General features: G+C 39.5%; 1 protein-coding gene across 10 annotated transcripts in view; it reads left to right on the top strand.

Annotated features, from left to right (window-relative positions):
* Positions 1 to 16686, top strand: part of DCAF1 (DDB1 and CUL4 associated factor 1) — a 79897-nt gene that overhangs the window by 54483 nt on the left and 8728 nt on the right. For 7 of the 10 annotated variants that reach the window (XR_002337541.1, XR_002337543.1, XR_002337539.1 and 4 more), the window contains 6 exons: positions 475 to 559; positions 3057 to 3290; positions 3829 to 3922; positions 4747 to 4851; positions 5239 to 5312; positions 5845 to 5946. Coding sequence is in view for 4 of the 10 variants with exons in the window: in XM_021068848.1 (XP_020924507.1) it covers positions 475 to 559; positions 3057 to 3290; positions 3829 to 3922; positions 4747 to 4851; positions 5239 to 5312; positions 5845 to 5946 (694 nt within the window). In the remaining 6 variants the exon portion in view is untranslated. Of the gene's footprint in view, positions 1 to 474; positions 560 to 3056; positions 3291 to 3828; positions 3923 to 4746; positions 4852 to 5238; positions 5313 to 5844; positions 5947 to 14318; positions 14328 to 16686 lie in introns of all 10 variants that reach the window. The other 3 variants (XR_002337542.1, XM_021068846.1, XM_021068847.1) reach the window with 1 other exon arrangement.

The raw sequence follows: 16686 nt of genomic DNA, 5'->3' as shown, positions 1-16686 counted from the left end.
GTGGCACATGTTTAATAAAATTTTCCTCTTTTCTTTTTTTCTTTTCTTTCTTTCTATTTTTTTTTTTTTTTTTTTTTTTTTTTTGCTTTTTAGAGCTACTTTTCTTAATTCCTGGATATTCTTACCAGGTATATACATCCCATCACACAACAGACTCTTCATTAGTCCCAAATGATAACTGTATTTTCTCATGTTTACATTTTAAAGTTGCACTCTTTGCTGAAGCATATTTCAAAGGCACATCTACCCAGCCATTTCTTTAAGTAGTGCTCATTAATTATTTTGGATCTGCTTGGACAAACTGATGGAGAGAACTTTATTTTGAAATTTAAGCATACAATGTTTTTCTCTTTGGGAGGTGAGAATCTTTCAGATAATATAGTCATGCCAGGAGGCTGAGGATCATTTGATTTTCTGTCAGTTGAGTAAGTATGTCTTGAAGGTCAGTTACATCAGTACTTCTGTTGTTTGTAGGCATTCCTTTACAGAAGATCACTATGTTGAGTTCAGTAAGCACTCTCAGGATCGGGTGATAGGCACAAAAGGAGACATTGCCCATGTAAGTACTTAAGAATCTATTGCTTTCAAACTGATTTGCCTTTTTGTTCATACTGAAATTTTCTGGACTGAATGTGAGAACTTAAGTCCCATGGGTGATGAGAAATTACTCGGTGATACTCTTTCCAGATAGAATCTAGAAGTATAGTGAAGCTGTATGGGAAAAATGTGAAAAGATTGAACATGAACTTAATCTGGCAATTTGAGAACAATTTCATTAGCACAGCAAATATTTTCAAACACTAAGTTTTAGATGAAAAAAATCTTTGCCTTTATGGAGTCTCATTGGGGAGACAGTAAATGAAGCAGATAATATGGTACATCAGGTGGTAAGTCCTGCTAGAGAAAAGAAATCAGGGTAAGATGTAGGAAGTGCTTGGTGGGGTTTGGGGGACTACTTTCTTATCTAGGATAAGTCAGTGTCACTGGGTAATGTTTAAGCAGCATCTTGAAGGACATACGGGCATCATGCAGATATCTGGGGAAAACGATGTAAGACAGGGAATGGCAAGGGAAAATCCCTTACTTGGGAGGTGGGAGGGAAAAGAAGGAGGGGTAAGAGTTGAAGTCAGTTGTGGGGAGTGGGGAGGACATGTTATGTAGTATTGTTTAAGATCTTTGGCTTTTCCTCTGAGATGAAGACACTGGAAGGTAAGCAAGGAGGCATATGACTGGATGTCAAATTCTTAAAGTGTGAGTCTGGTTTCTGTGAGAGAAGCTAGAGCAGGCTTTCCAGTTAGGAGGGTGCTGTGCCAGCTAATATGTGAGAGCTGCATTGGGGCTGGGTGCATGTGTGCATGACGAAGGCAATGGGTTGTGATGTGGCTGGGCCCTGGGGTTTTGGATACATGAAGCTTGTGATTCTCTTAGATGTTCAAGTAGGGAATGGGCATTTGAATATACAGATTGGGGGTTCAGGAGAAAAGTCTGTGATGGGACATAATAAATATAGGAGTTATTCACTTGTCTATAATATGAACCATGAACTTGGATGAGATCATTACGGAGGCTAGAGAAGAGAAGTGTGAGGACAGAGTTCCTGGCATGTGCCAGTATTTAAAAATTTCCATGTAAAGAGGAACTTGGGAAGGAGAACAGAGAGAGTGGCTAGTTAGGTAGCAGGAGACCCCAGGAAGAAGAAGGCAAAGGAAGACTTTGAGGAAGGATTGATCTCCTGGGTCAGAAACTGCTGCCGGGTTACACAAGATTCAACAGTTGAGAGATGACCTTTGACTTAACTATTTGGAGGTTATTGTTAACCATGTTAGGAGCTAGTTCTGTGCACTGGGATGAAAATCCAATTAGAGTAGGTTCATGAGAGAACAGGAGAAGTGGAGAGACCCTGAGTCTAAATGTCTTTTGAAGTGTTTTGCTGAAAAACAAAGCAGAGAAATAGGGGTAGTAGCTTGAGGTGGGGGAATATGGTTTGGTAAAGGGAGAGTTTCTCCCAAACTAAACGTTCAAATAGTAGTACATATAACTACCATCTAGATTCATCAGTTTAGTATTTTACCGTATTTTCTTTCAGTATAAATGTGTGTGTTTTTCTGAATCATTGAAAGTGAGTTGGAGACATTGTGACATTTGGTCCCTCAGTCTTATAGCATGTATATCCTACAAATAATGACATTTTATTGCATAATCACACTCTTATCAAATATAAGAAAATTTATAGTAATTCCCAAATATCATTTTTCCCAATTGTTCCTGATATGTTTGGTTTCAAATGTTTTGGGTTTTTTTTGAACCAGGATCCAGCCAAGATTCACATAATTGCATTTGGTTGTTATGTCTTAGTAATGTTTTAAAGCCAAGAACCATTTCTCCAGTTTTCATGACATTGACTTTTGAAGCGACCAGGCTAGTTGTCTTGTCCCGTGATCTGGATTTGTTTGATTGTTTCCTTGTGGTGTCTCCTTATTTGTTCCTCTATTAAAGGAGGATTGTTTTAAAAAAAGATTGGAAATATTGTAGCATGTCTTCTAAGCTGATGAGAAAGATCTGGTCTTTACATGGCTTGGATATTGTAGACTTTGGGACTCTTAGTGTTGTAGAGCTAAAATAGTATACTGGGAGATTTAAAGGAGAAAAACATATTTCATTGATGCCTTCCTCCAAAAAGTAAACCTGTAAGAGTATTCAATGGGTAATGTGGGTTAATCCATATGGAGAATTGTATTTCAGTCTTAGAAAACATTTTCTATTTCTTGAAAGGGGGATGGGGAAGAAAGGATTTTCTTATCCCTACTGCATTCTTACTTTTCATTTTCTTAACTTGCGGGAAAGAGACTTCAAACCTTGAATGGGAACCAGAGCACATAAACTTTGCTTGGATGGCTGTGGTCTTCCTATTTTCCAGTTAATTTACAATATTAGGGCTTTTATAATTTCAATGGGCTTTGGAAAATATGGGATAGATATTTTACACAGTTTCTGTTTGAATTTGTCAGAGGCTGGATTGGTCTGATTTTTCTCTTCCCACCCCTTCTTCTCTAAAGATTTATGATATTCAGACTGGCAACAAGCTGTTGACTCTGTTTAACCCAGATCTCGCCAACAACTACAAGAGGAACTGTGCCACCTTTAATCCTACAGATGATCTTGTCTTAAATGATGGCGTCCTCTGGGATGTCCGCTCTGCACAGGCCATCCACAAGTTTGACAAATTCAACATGAACATCAGTGGTGTTTTCCATCCGAATGGGCTGGAGGTCATCATTAATACTGAGATTGTATCCTTTATACCCATGTCTTACTTGCCATTTGTTAGCTAGTTTGTAATGCAGAAATAGTTTATCTTTCTATCAATACCTGGCTGAAATACCCACATAGCTAATAACCTGTTGCCTTTCCTTTGGTTGGAAGTGCTAGTGAATCTCCAGTGGATTCTTATCAGTATTGGTAATTATGACTTTTACTAGTGTATTTTCTTTGTATTAGGAAGAGTGACCAGATTACTGCTTCCTACTTCCCCAAGTGTCAAATTGAATTTTATATGTCTTTAGAAAGATTTTTTTTTTTTTTTTTTTTTTTTTGCTTAGAGCTACACCTGTGGCTTATCGAGGTTCCCAGGCTGGGGTGCATTTGGAGCTACAGCTGCCGGTCTATACCACAGCCACAGCAATGCAGGATCCTTAACACACTGAGCAAGGTCAGAAATGGAACCTGCGTCCTCATGGATACTAGTTGGGTTTGTTAATCACGAGCCATGATGGGAACTCCACTTAGTAAGTTTTGGGTAAAAGTTTTCCTTGACCACCCTCCTCCTAGTGGGACCTTCGTACTTTTCATCTTTTACACACAGTTCCTGCTCTGGATCAGTGTCGGGTGGTATTTAACCACACGGGGACAGTGATGTATGGAGGTAATCAACTTTTTACTTTTCATTATTCTTTCTCTCTTCTCTCCCTACTCACTTAATTTGATACTTCCTGTTTAGAAATATCTCTCAAATGTGAATTGGAAAACATTTCAAAGTTGTAACATGAAAGATAAAATAATGGTTAAAAATAGTGACAAAATTTGTTGATAAAAATAATGTTGATTGAGAGTAAAAGACTACTGGCTTTTAAAGTAATGGGTAAATCTTGTATAGAAATAAATTTCCTGCAGTATTTTCCATGTGTAGCATTATGAACTTAAAAATCTTTGCATTTTTTAGTCTTGTGATTTTCTAAGCCTTTGTCTATGACAGTCGTTGGGAGCTAGATGAGAAGTTGAGGATATTGTTTGGATATGCAGGGAGGATGCTTTGAGAGGAACTAACTAGATGCACAGTGAATTTACTACAGGGAAACTCACTAAAGTCTTGATTGTCCATTAATATTTTCTGCAGTTGTGAGTAAAAGATGTTTCTGATTTTTTTTTTAAATTTTATTTTATATTTTGCTTTTTAGGGCCACTCTGCGGCATATGGAAATTCCCAGGCTAGGAGTCAAATTGGATCCACAGCTGCCGGCCTATGCCACAGCCACAGCAACGCCAGATCTGAGCCACGTCTGCAGTCTACACTGCAGCTCACAGCAATGCCAGATCCTTAACCCACTGAGTGGGGCCAGAGATTGAACCCCTGTCCTCATGGATACTGGTGGGGTTTGTTTCCACTCAGCCACGATGGGAACTCCGGATGTTTCTGATTCTAATAGTGTTTTGCTCCCCTGCCCCATTTCCCCTTTCTCTCCCAATCAGCTATGTTGCAGGCAGATGATGAAGATGACTTAATGGAAGAGAGAATGAAAAGCCCTTTTGGATCATCTTTCAGAACATTTAATGCAACTGACTACAAACCTATAGGTAAGTGTGAAGGGGCAGGCATTGATTTTGTCATGTATTGGTGTTCCTTATTTAAGATCCTCCATTTTTCTGAGAGAGTTACAATTTTTTATTGAAAAGCAGAGGAATTATAGAAATATTAATGAACAGTCACCTCGAATTCCCTTAACAGAAAGGCTGGTCTTAAGATCACAGAAGTAGGAATTCTTGCTGTGGCACAGTGGGTTAAGGATCCCTTGTCTCTGCAGCAGTTGCAGGTTCAATCCCTGGCCTGGCACAGTGGGTTAAGGATGCATCTCAGATTTGATTCTTGGCCTGGGAACTGTGGGTGTGGCCAAAAAAGAAAAGAAAACAAAACAAAACACAGCAGTAGCCCAATGCTGAATCTTATCACATTCTGTTTTCCAGCAACCATTGATGTGAAACGGAACATCTTTGACCTGTGTACAGACACCAAAGACTGCTATCTTGCTGTCATTGAGGTAAAGGGAGCTAGCAGAAACTCTACTGCTTTATTCTGATATTTAAGATCACTTTCAACTTACACTCATTTATAATCAAGCATTTCCTCTGAAATAACATAAGTTCTAAAGATTATGCATTCCCGGTGGTAGATTATGATAACATACTCATTTGTTGGGATGATGTACAGTATAGAGAAGTAGTAGGAAAATCCTTACACAGAACAATTTGGAGAGTCCCATCCCTTATTATCCTGGGCTCACACTGTCATCCCTTTCTTAGAAGAGTCTGGATCTCGCACCAAAGGATCCTTGGAATAGATTTGTTTAGAGATGGTGGTCTCTCCCTTAATGCCCAGCCCTTCTCATCCTGTTTTTCTTTTTCTCTGTGTCTTAGGCATAATATTTTTATAGTTCTAGAATTTTGGGTATCACAAGCTTTGATTTAGTTACAGGGTCAAGATTGCATGAGTGCCAGTCATAGCTGAGGTGTGGGTGTGAGCCTTCTGAAAACTAACTGCTCCTTGTGGACTGACTGGGTTTTCTATTTCAGAACCAAGGCAGCATGGATTCTCTGAACATGGACACGGTGTGCAGGCTTTATGAAGTGGGCAGGCAGCGTCTGGCAGAGGATGAGGATGAAGAGGAAGACCAGGTCAGTGCTCTTTGAAATTTATTTCTGCTGAAAAATGTTTTATAGATTATGCTCTTCTGCTTTTTGCTGTAGGTAGTGTTTTTTGTGTTTTTCGTGGTTTTTTTTTTTTTTTTTAATATTTTTGCTGTAGGAGTGTTTGCTATCTATTGGCATATTCTGAAGGCCTGTCATGTGTCTTTGATCACTGAAAGTCAGAAGAAAGCAGATTTTTGTTATTGCAAGATTTTTATCAGTACCTGATGGTCCAGTGAGTTCCATTTATAAATGAATTTGCAGGTCAGCAACCTCTGATTTTGTTTTAGAGATTTCCTTGAACTTAACCCTCAGAGCCAGTGCTCTTGCTTCAGGATAAGCAAGCTGCCATTTACCCAATGGGGAATCAATGAAAAATAGTGTCAGTGAAAAATAGAAAAGTCACTCTGCTGAGATGGATCATAGAAATGGCTTAATCTTTATAAAGTTCTGGTTTGCATTTTCTCAGTTTTATGGCATAGTCTATTTTCAGAGTAATAGAATGGAGTTTATAGATGAAGAGAAGATACTGATGCTTTTGAGAAATTAAATACTTCTAAACTGTAGGTAGATGATGTATTCCACAGAGTTTTGCCTTTTCCTTTTTCATAGGGGATTTTAATTTATGGTCATGTTATGCTAGGTGCTTATCTGTGTGGTGTGTCAGTTGGTGTCAGTTGATGTCACGTTATGAAGAGTTTCAGCAGATCTTTCCTGTCTACTAGGCTCATATCACATTCTCTTTGCAAGCATACACTCTCTAGGCCTGATTATGTAGACAAATCTGAGAAATATTTATTGCTGAGTAGTATAGAGTTGAAAATGAATGACTAGGTTTTTACTTTCTTGTTGTAGATAATGAAACAGTTAAAGTTTCTTTTTTCTAGATCTTGGGTTCATTTCTACTTTTTCTTCCACGATGGTATTGCTTGGTCTTGGTGCTTTGTCTCCTCTTTAAGGGCACAAATACGCTCTGGGTGAGGGCAGAGGCCACCATAGGATAAGAGGAAGCATAGTTTCTTCTGTTTGTGCTGCCATTGCTCTCTCATCTTCATCCCTCCCTTGTTGGTAAGTCATGCCCATTGATTAGGGCTAATGGAATAGCATCCTTCTCCAGCAGCTTGTACCTAAGATTTAAAATAATTTTTACGAGCAATCATTTTTTTTTTTTTAGGGCTGCACCCGAAGCATATGGAGGTTCTCAGGCTAAGGGTCCAGTGGGAACTGCAGCTGCTGGCCTTTGCCACAGCCACAGCAACGCAGGATCCAAGCCACATCTGCCACCTACACCACAGCTCATGGCAATGCTGGATCCTTAACTCACTGAGCAAGGCCAGGGATCAAACCTGCGTCCTCATGGATGCTAGTCAGATTTGTTTCCACTAAGCCATAATAGGAACTCCCTTTTTTTACTTTTTAATTGAGGTATAGGTGTGTTGGAGGTATACAGCTGAGTGATTGAGTGATATACATACTCTTTTTCAGATTCTTTTCCATTATGGTTTATTATAAGATATTGAATATAGTTCCCTGTGCTCTACAGTAGGTCTTTGTTGTTGATCTGTTTTACATATAGTAGTGTGTTTCTTTTAATCCCAGACTCCTAATTTATCTCTTCCTCTTCCTTTCCCCTTTGGTAACCGTAATTTTTTTTTCTGTTTTGTGGATAAGTTCATTTGTATCATTTTTTTAGATTCCATATATAAGTGAAATGATATGATATAGGATATTTGTCTTTCTCTGACTTCACTTAGTATGATAATCTAAGTCCATTTATGTTGCTGCAGTTGGCATTATTTCATTTTTCTGGCTGAGTAATATTCCATTTTGTGTACACATACATACACACCTCACATCTTCTTTCTCCATTTATCTGTTGATGGACAGTTAGGTTGCTTCTATTCTTGACTATTGTAAATAGTGCAGCTTTGAATGAACACTGGGGTGCATTTATCTTTTTGAATTAGAGTTTTTATCTTTTCTAGATAATATGCCCAAGAATGGGATTGCTGGATCATATGGTAACTCTGTTTTTACTTTTTAAAGGAACTGCCATACTATTCTCCATACTTGCTGCATCAATTTACATTACCACCAACAGTTTAGGAGAGAGTTCCTTTTCTCCACACCCTCTCCAACATGTATTTGTAGACTTTTTGATGATAGCATTCTGACTGGTATGAAGTATCATCATTGCAGTTGCAATTTGCATTTCTCTGATAATTAGTGATGTTGAGCATCTTTTCATGAGCCTGTTGGCCACCTGTATGTATTCTTTGGAGAAATGTCTATGTAGGTCTTCTACCTGTTTTTCGATTGGGTTTGTGTTTTTTTTGATAACTGAGCTGTATGAGGTATTCGTGTATTTTGGAAATTAAGCTCTCGTTGGTTGCATCATTTGCAAATATTTTCTCCCATTCTGTAGTTTGTCTTTTAATTTTGTTTATCGTTTCGTTTGCTGTGTAAAAGCTTATAAGTTTGATTAGGTCTTGTATAATGCCTTTCTTTATCTGTGAAGGTCTGAAGGTGCTTTGTCTACAATTAATACAGCTACCCCTGGCTTTTTTTTTGTGTGTGTGTGTGTGTGTCTGTATCTGAAGCATGTGAAAGTTCTTGGGCCTGGGATGGAACCTGTGCCACAGCAGTACCCCAAGCCGCTGCAGTGACAATGCTGGATCCTTAACCCACTGCACCACCAGAGAACTCCTTGCCCTGGCTTTCTTTTGATTCATGTTAACATAATATAGATTTCTGTGTCTGTTTATTTTTAAATTATATGTGTCTTTGTAGTGAGTTTCTTGTAGACAACATATTGTTGGGTCCTTAACCCATTTTACTACAAGGGAACTCCTGCTTTTTGTGGTTTTAATTGAGTATTTTTACTTGTTTATTAGCATATTAGTTACACTTTTTTTTTTTTTTTTTTAACTTTCTTGAGTGGTTGCACCAGAGGTTGCAATATACATTTGCAAGTAATCCAAGTTCACTTTCAGACAGCACTTACTCTTCATGAGTGGTGCAAGCACCTTATAACAAAATAAGTAGTCCTAAATTCTTTCCTTTTGCCCCTTGTTATATTGCTATCATTCATTCTACTTACATATAAAAGTGTACATAATTGAATACATTGGTATTATTATTTTGAACAAAGATCAGTTAAGAATAAGAATAAGATGTTTATTCTGTCTTCACTTATTCCTTCGCCAGTGATTTTCCTGAATATAGATTAGAGTGGTTTTTTATTTTTCTTTTTATGGTTGTACCTGTGGCATATGGAAATTCCCAGGCTAGGGTTTGAATCAGAGGTGCAGCTGTGGGCTACACCACAGCCATGAAAACACTGGATCCAAGCTGCATCTTGACCAAGGCTGTAGCTTGTGGCAACACCAGATTCTTAACCCACTGATCAAGGCCGGAGATTGAACCTGCATCCTCACAGAGTTAGTTAGACCCCAGAGTTTCTAGCTAACCTTGATTATTTTCTTTCTCTCTGAAGAATTCCTTTTAACATTTCTTGCAAAAAAAGTTTACTGGCAACAAATTCAGTTTCTATTTGTTTGAAAAAGTACTTCTCCTTCACTTTTGAAGGATATTTTCACAGGTATGGAATTATGTAGGTTGGTGGTTTTGGTCTCTAAACATTTCAAATGTTCTACTACATGTCCTCTTGCTTTCATGGTTTTTGAGGAGATACGGGATGTAATTTTTTTGTTTGTTCCTCTATACATAAGGTGTTTTTTTCCCCTCCTGCTTCTTTCAGGATTTTTCCTTTATCTTTGATTTTCTGTAGTTTGAAAATGATTTGATTCAGGAGTTTGCAGGGCATTTACCTGCTCATTGTTCTCAGAGCTTCCTGGATCTATGGTTTGGTATATGACATTAATTTGGAGGGCAATTTTCAGTCATATTGTTTCAAATACTTCTTCTGTTCCTTATTTTCTTTTAGAATTCCCATTATGTGTATGTTATGCCTTTTGTTAACTACAAACTCCCCACTGTTAATTGGATATTCTACTGGGTTTTTTAGTCTTTGTTCTCTTTGTTTTTAGTTTTGATGGTATCTATTGAGATACCTTCATGCTCAGAGATTCTTTCCTTAGCAGTATCCATCCATGAATAAAGCTCATCAAAGGCATTCTTCTTTTCTGGCCATAGTATTTTTGATTGCTGGCATTTCGTTTTGGTTCTTTGTTAGAATTTCCATCTCTCTGCTTCTCTTGTCCATCTTTTCTTGCATGCTGTCTACTTTATCCTTTAGAAAGCCCTTTGCATCTTTTTGTTTTGTTTTGTTTTGTTTTTGCTATTTCTTGGGCCACTCCCGTGGCATATGGAGGTTCCCAGGCTAGGGGTCGAATCGGAGCTGTAGCCCCTGGCCTACGCCAGAGCCACAGCAACGCGGGATCTGAGCCGTGTCTGCAACCTACACCACAGCTCACGGCAACGCCGGATTGTTAACCCACTGAGCAAGGGCAGGGATCGAACCCGCAACCTCATGGTTCCTAGTTGGATTCGTTAACCACTGCGCCACAACGGGAACTTCCCTTCGCATCTTAATCGTAGGTATTTTAAATTCTCGGTCTCTTAATCCCGTCTATCTGATTCTGGTTCTGATGCTTGCTTTTGTCTCTGCATACTGTTTTATTCCCTCTTAGTATGTCTTGTGATTTTTCTTGATAACCAGACACGATGTGCTGGATAAAAGGAACTATTGTAGGTCTTTAGTAATGTGGTAAGATGTGGGGAAAGGGGAAGCATTTTATAGTCCTATAACCAGGTCTCAGTCTTGTAATGAGTCTGTACCTCTGTACTGTGAACTTCACACATGGTTTTCCATTTTTTCCACTCCCTTTTGGTGGTACTGAACGGTTAGAGTGGGCCTGAGTTGGATATTTCCCTTCCCACAGGTCAGTTAGGCTCTGATAAAATCCCAGCAGATAAGGCTCTGGTCAGATAGTTTCTCCTAAGGGCAGTCCTTGTTAAGAAAAACAGTGTGTTTTGCTGTATTTCAAAGTGTTACTTTTCCCCTGCCAGAAGCACAAGGGGGTCTTTCTCCATTATTCATCATGAGAACCAGGGAAAACAAAAGTGTGGGGACCCTGATGACTGGGTCCCCCAGAAGTTTTTTCTCTTAAACTTTCCTCAGAATTGTCTCCAGCCAGTGGTCAGTGAAAGTTCAAGTTTTCCTACCTTGGCACTGATTTCTATGGAGTTTTGTGTTTCAGGGTTTATGCTCTGGCAGGGTTCAGTCCTCTGCATTTGCATGTTGGTCTCTCCAATTTTGGGGGTAGTGGTTTGCTGTCACCTCACCTCTTTGTCAAATCTAAGAGGAGTTAACTGATTTTTTTTTGGTTTGTTCAGTGAGTTCTAGCTTCTTACATGCCTGGAAACCAGCGGTACCATAAGTTTTTAAACTCTATATGTATGATAAAGGACAGTTAGGCTCCTGAGTTTAAGCCACTTTGCCAGATGTAGCTAGGAAATCCCTGTTATAGAAAGGATTTCCTTTAATGATTTCCAGCTGCATGGCCTGTAGGGGCCTCAGTGATTTCCTTAGTTTCATGGATGAGAGGAGTCCACAGTATATAAACCTCATGTGAGTTAGGAGATATGGGTAAAAGAGAGAGGTCTTCATATGGATACTTGAGATCTTTGACTTATTTGCGACATGGATCTTCATGTTTTCTCTTTTTCTTTCTTTTTTCCTTGTCTTTTTTAGGGCTGCACCAGTGGCATATGGAGGTTCCCAGGCTGGGGGTCTAATTGGAGCTACAGCTGCCAGCCTACACCACAGCCACAGCAGGGCGGGATCCAAGCTGCGTCTGCGACCTAAACCACAGTTCAAGGCAATGCTGGATCCTTAACCCACTGAGCAAGGCCAGGGATTGAACCTGCATCCTCATGGATGCTAGTCAGATTCATTTCCACTGAGCCACGATGGGAACTCCTCTTCATGTTTTCTTGAGTGCTGTGCTATTTAACTTGTACATGTTGCTAGTATTTCTTGATACCAGAGTTTGCAAGTGGTATTAGATCCTCCAGACATCGTGTGGTTGCTTTGAGTCAGTTTCTTTTTTTTTCTTTTCTTTCTTTCTTTTTTTTTTTTTTGCTATTTCTTGGGCCGCTCACACGGCATATGGAGGTTCCCAGGCTAGGGGTCGAATCGGAGCTGTAGCCACCGGCCTACGCCAGAGCCACAGCAACGCGGGATCCGAGCCGCGTCTGCAACCTAGACCACAGCTCACGGCAACGCCGGATCGTTAACCCACTGAGCAAGGGCAGGGATCGAACCCGCAACCTCATGGTTCCTAGTCGGATTCGTTAACCACTGTGCCATGATGGGAACTCCCAGTTTCTTAATAAGGTCTGTTCTTTTATTCTTGTGGCCTTTTGTTTCCTTAGACACCACCTTCCCTTCATGCATACTCTTTGCCACTTTAGCTGTCATGATTCAAGATGTAATTTATCTGTGAGTAGATGTAATTTATCTATAGAAGGTGATGTTATACTGTTCATTGGTATATCATAGGGGTATAGGTGGTTGTAGACTGTCCTGTCCTCCATGGGTTTATGCATCACTACCCCTCTTATATTGATCCCTACAAGCTATTAGTTTTGTCTCAAGCTTCAAGTTCGAGCATGTTGAAGCAAAAACTGGGTTTATTTAAACTTACTTATCAACTCCATTATACTTACTCTCCCATATCCTTCCAATTTATAGCACAGTGGGCAACAGTCTTCTCTGGGAACTGTAGCTAGGTCTATTTGATACCAGTGTCTATCTTTAAGGAGGAAGTCAAGAAAAGAAAAGCTAGATATTTTGGATCCTGGAGGGCTATTCTTGGGGTTGGCTTCATTCTTCTTGCTGGTGTGGAATGATGGATGAGAACTGAATCTTGGGTGACTGGCTGTGGAAGCAAGAGACCACCATAAAGGAATACCTTAAGTGTTCCTTTCTTCTGAGCCTACCCACTCCAGGGAGGCATGGGTCAGGGAAGAGACTGATTTATTCATCTTCTGGGTTTTGTTTAACTTTAGTTTTGAGAGGTTAAGGGATGAAGATACTAGAGAGAGGGGTATGGTGGTTTTTAGGACTTCTGATTGGTGCAGGAAGGAAAAATAGAGGTTGAGCATAGACAGCCAAGGTCGAGAGGGGCAGATTCAGGAGGTCCCTAATGAGTGGCCTGAGGGCTCAGTCTGTGGAAGAACCTGAAAGCTTTCTAGCTGGAAGACGACTGGGTGTCTGTGTAAGTGTGCAATGTGGGTGACTTATCGTTGTTTCTGGATTTCTTAGGATAAAGGCACATTGTACTACGTACTGATATCATTGTCCTTAAGCATCAGCTGGTACATTTCATGTTTGAAGGACATCCATTAAAGAACTGTTTTTAGCCTTAAGCCCTAGACATTTTGATTTTTGAGTTAGGGATGTTTCAGTGGGATAATACTATATCTGTTTAAACTGACTTCATTTGTAACCTTAATTCTGTTGATTCGCATGTCCTCCTAGTATCTTGCAGTAGTGTTTTCCTATATTTACTGGCTCTATCAGATTTCTTCCCTCTATCTCTTCCTGGTAGCCACTTGATTTTTTTGTTTGTTTCACCTGACTTTAAAACTGGATACTTCATTTTCATGTGAATTGTTTGCTATTCAAAGTTTTGTCCTAGTCCAGATATCTGCTCTCAGGTCTTCTCAGATGTCCCAGGTATGACATGGCTCAGGGATGCAGGCACCTGGGGCCAACACCTTTGAATTTGCCTGTTCATCTTAGCAAAATAAACTTAGAGGCCTAAATAGTCAGCTGTGATCTGATAAGGTAGTCCAACATAAAACGCCTGTATAAATGGTTTTCATTGGTTGCTTAAAAAAACTTTGTTGAGATATAATTTACATACCATAAAAATGGTTGTCTTTTACCATTATATTTAAATAAGCTTGGAGATTAACAAGAAGGGGTAAACTGTACCACCGCATTGTTGAATGAAAACATATACAATGTATTTGACAGCTATAAATATTTGATTCCTGAGGCTACTAATCTGCCAGCCTTCAGGCATTTGATGAAAGCAGAGATAAGCCACTCACTTATCAAAGCTCATACTATCCATTGGAATTTGGTATCTGTGTTGTTTTTAAAAATCCAGTCAACTTTAAGGAAAATATAAAACCAAAGATTAGCAAGTGATTATTGTTCCTATTTTGAAGATCCATTATATTTCAACTAATTATAGTTAATCTTAAATTTCTTTAAAAAAACAAAAACAAAAAAACCAAGGGAATAATGCTTTCTTTTCTCCACTCCGTTTTGGAATCTGGGACACACTGTGTGCTGTGCTTCCTGTGTGTTCTCCACTGCCTAGAAGCGGATGGTAAGAGTCTTTACTGATTACACACCTGCTGTAAGCTTGGTCATGATTCCTGAAAAGCCTTTTCTCCCTTCTAAAAATTTAAAATATATGTGAGTTAGATTGTGCTGGTGAGAAGAAAAAAACACAAGCATTTATGATCCTGAAATGAATCTATAGCTTTTGAGGATAGTTAGCACCAGGAACAAGTTTTCAGGAGGAGAAGCAGGAGTTTAAATTTTGCACATATAACATGTTGAAGTGTCAAGACAGTTAGCTTAGGTATTGCATTTTTAAAAAAGCTATCGTAGTTTTTAGAGTAACTGTTTTTAAAGTATGACCAGAGGTTTGGCTTTCTAAGAGACTTATATTTTTGAAGGCAGCACAGGCTGAAAGCTATTTCTCTTGAAAAACAGACATGTATTCAGGAAGAATTTTGAATGGCCTAGAAACTAATTTTAAAAACTCAATTTAAGTCTCAGAGAGGAAGACAGTTTGATGTAGGGGGGAATGTCAGTGGTAATACCTGTGCAGGAATACCTTGGAGATATTGCAGATTCAGTTCCATACTCTATAGAATTTTCTTTTTCTTTCTTTTTAGGGCTGCACCTGCAGTATATGGAGGTTCCCAGGCAAGGGATCCAATTGTCTGTACAGCTGCTGGCCTACACCACAGCCACAGCAACACAGGATCTGAGCCGTGTCTGCAACCTACACCACAGCTCATGGCAACGTCAGAGCCTTAACCCACTGAGCAAAGCCAGGGATCGAACCCACAACCTCATGATTCCTAGTTGGATTCGTTTCTGCTGCGACATGATGGGAACTCCAGACTCTACTGCATTAAAGCGAATATTACAGTATAGTGAGTGAGTCACATGAATTTTTTTGGTTTCCCAGGGCTTTTTATACAAAAGTTATATTTACACTGTACTGTAGTCCACTAGGTGTGCATTATGGCTAAAAAACAGTATACATACCTTAATTAAAATATACATTATTGCTGAAAATACTAACCATCATCTCCGCCTTCAGTGACTTACAGTAGTAATATCCAAGATCACCAATTATAGATCATCATAACAAATAATAATGGAAAAGTTTGAAATTTGGAGAGTTACAAAATGTGATGTGAGATATGAAGTGAGCAAATGCTGTTTGAAAAATGCTGATAGGCTTGCTCAATGCAAGGTTGCCTCAGACCTTCAATTTGTAAAAAATGCAATATCTGCAAAGTGTAATTTCAATAAAACAAGGTATGCCTGCATTCACCTTTTTGGCTCTGTCATTAGGAATCTTTGCATAGGGTACATTATTACAGAAAAGTAGAACTTTAGAACCAGAAGGTACTTCACAGGTCATCTTGTGCAGTGGTTTTTCATTATGGTGCACTCCACAATTTCTGGGGAACCTTTCTAAAAATCCTCCTGTGGAAGCTTCATTTGTGAAGACTGGTTCTGTCAGCCTGGACTTTGGCTGGGGCTTTGGCCTGTGTATTTTGGAAAACATTCCCAGATGATTCTGATGGTCATACCTGAGTAGGAACCACTGATGAAAATCACCTTATTTAATGAGAAATTGGGATTTAGAGAAGTTGGCATTAATTGGATGTTCAGTAAATAGTCAGTGCTTCTGTTGTAGTTCCGAGATACGGGCAGCATTATGGAGCTCCTGGGTTTTTTGGTCTGGGCAGGGATAAGACCACAGAGAGTTGGAGAGACAGGAGGGAGAATGTAGTACATGAATGCAAGGAAAAGGGAGTACGGGGCACCCCAGAACTGTGGGAGGTGGTAGTTAACTGGGTGTGAGGCTGTAGAAGTGGCAGAAATGGAATGTGCTTGAGATTTCACTTGGTAACTTGGGGAGGTATAGGAAAGGTGTTCAGTCTAGGGGTGCTTAGAGTTCAGTTTTTGTTAATTTTTTGGCTGTGTCCCCTACATGCGAAAGTTTCCCGGCCAGGGATTGAACCCATGCCACAGCTGTAACCAGAGTCACAGCAGTGACAACACTGAATTCTTAACCTGCTGAGCCATGAGGGAACTCTGGAGTTCAGTTTAGAATTAAGGGATTTTAAGTTTCTGTGGTACAAATGAGTAGAGCAATCTAATGAGAGTTCAGGATTTACGAATTGGAGGCAATATGAAGACATTTTTTTTTAGCTGCATCTGTGGCATGTGGAACTTGGGGGCCAAGGATCAAACCCACGCCACGGCATCGATCTGAGTTGCTGCAGTGACAACACCAGATCCTTAATCTGCTGCACCATGAGGGAAATCCTAGAAATAAATTTGAAGTTGTAAGGACATCTCTGCCTAGGAGATCTTGCAGGTTATTATTAGATAAAGATCAGCAGCCCTGGAGTTCCTGTTGTGGCTCAATGGTG

Source organism: Sus scrofa, chromosome 13, assembly GCF_000003025.6.
Source record: "Sus scrofa isolate TJ Tabasco breed Duroc chromosome 13, Sscrofa11.1, whole genome shotgun sequence".
NCBI classification, from domain to species: Eukaryota; Metazoa; Chordata; class Mammalia; order Artiodactyla; family Suidae; genus Sus; species Sus scrofa.
This window is presented reverse-complemented; position numbering and strand designations above follow the sequence as displayed.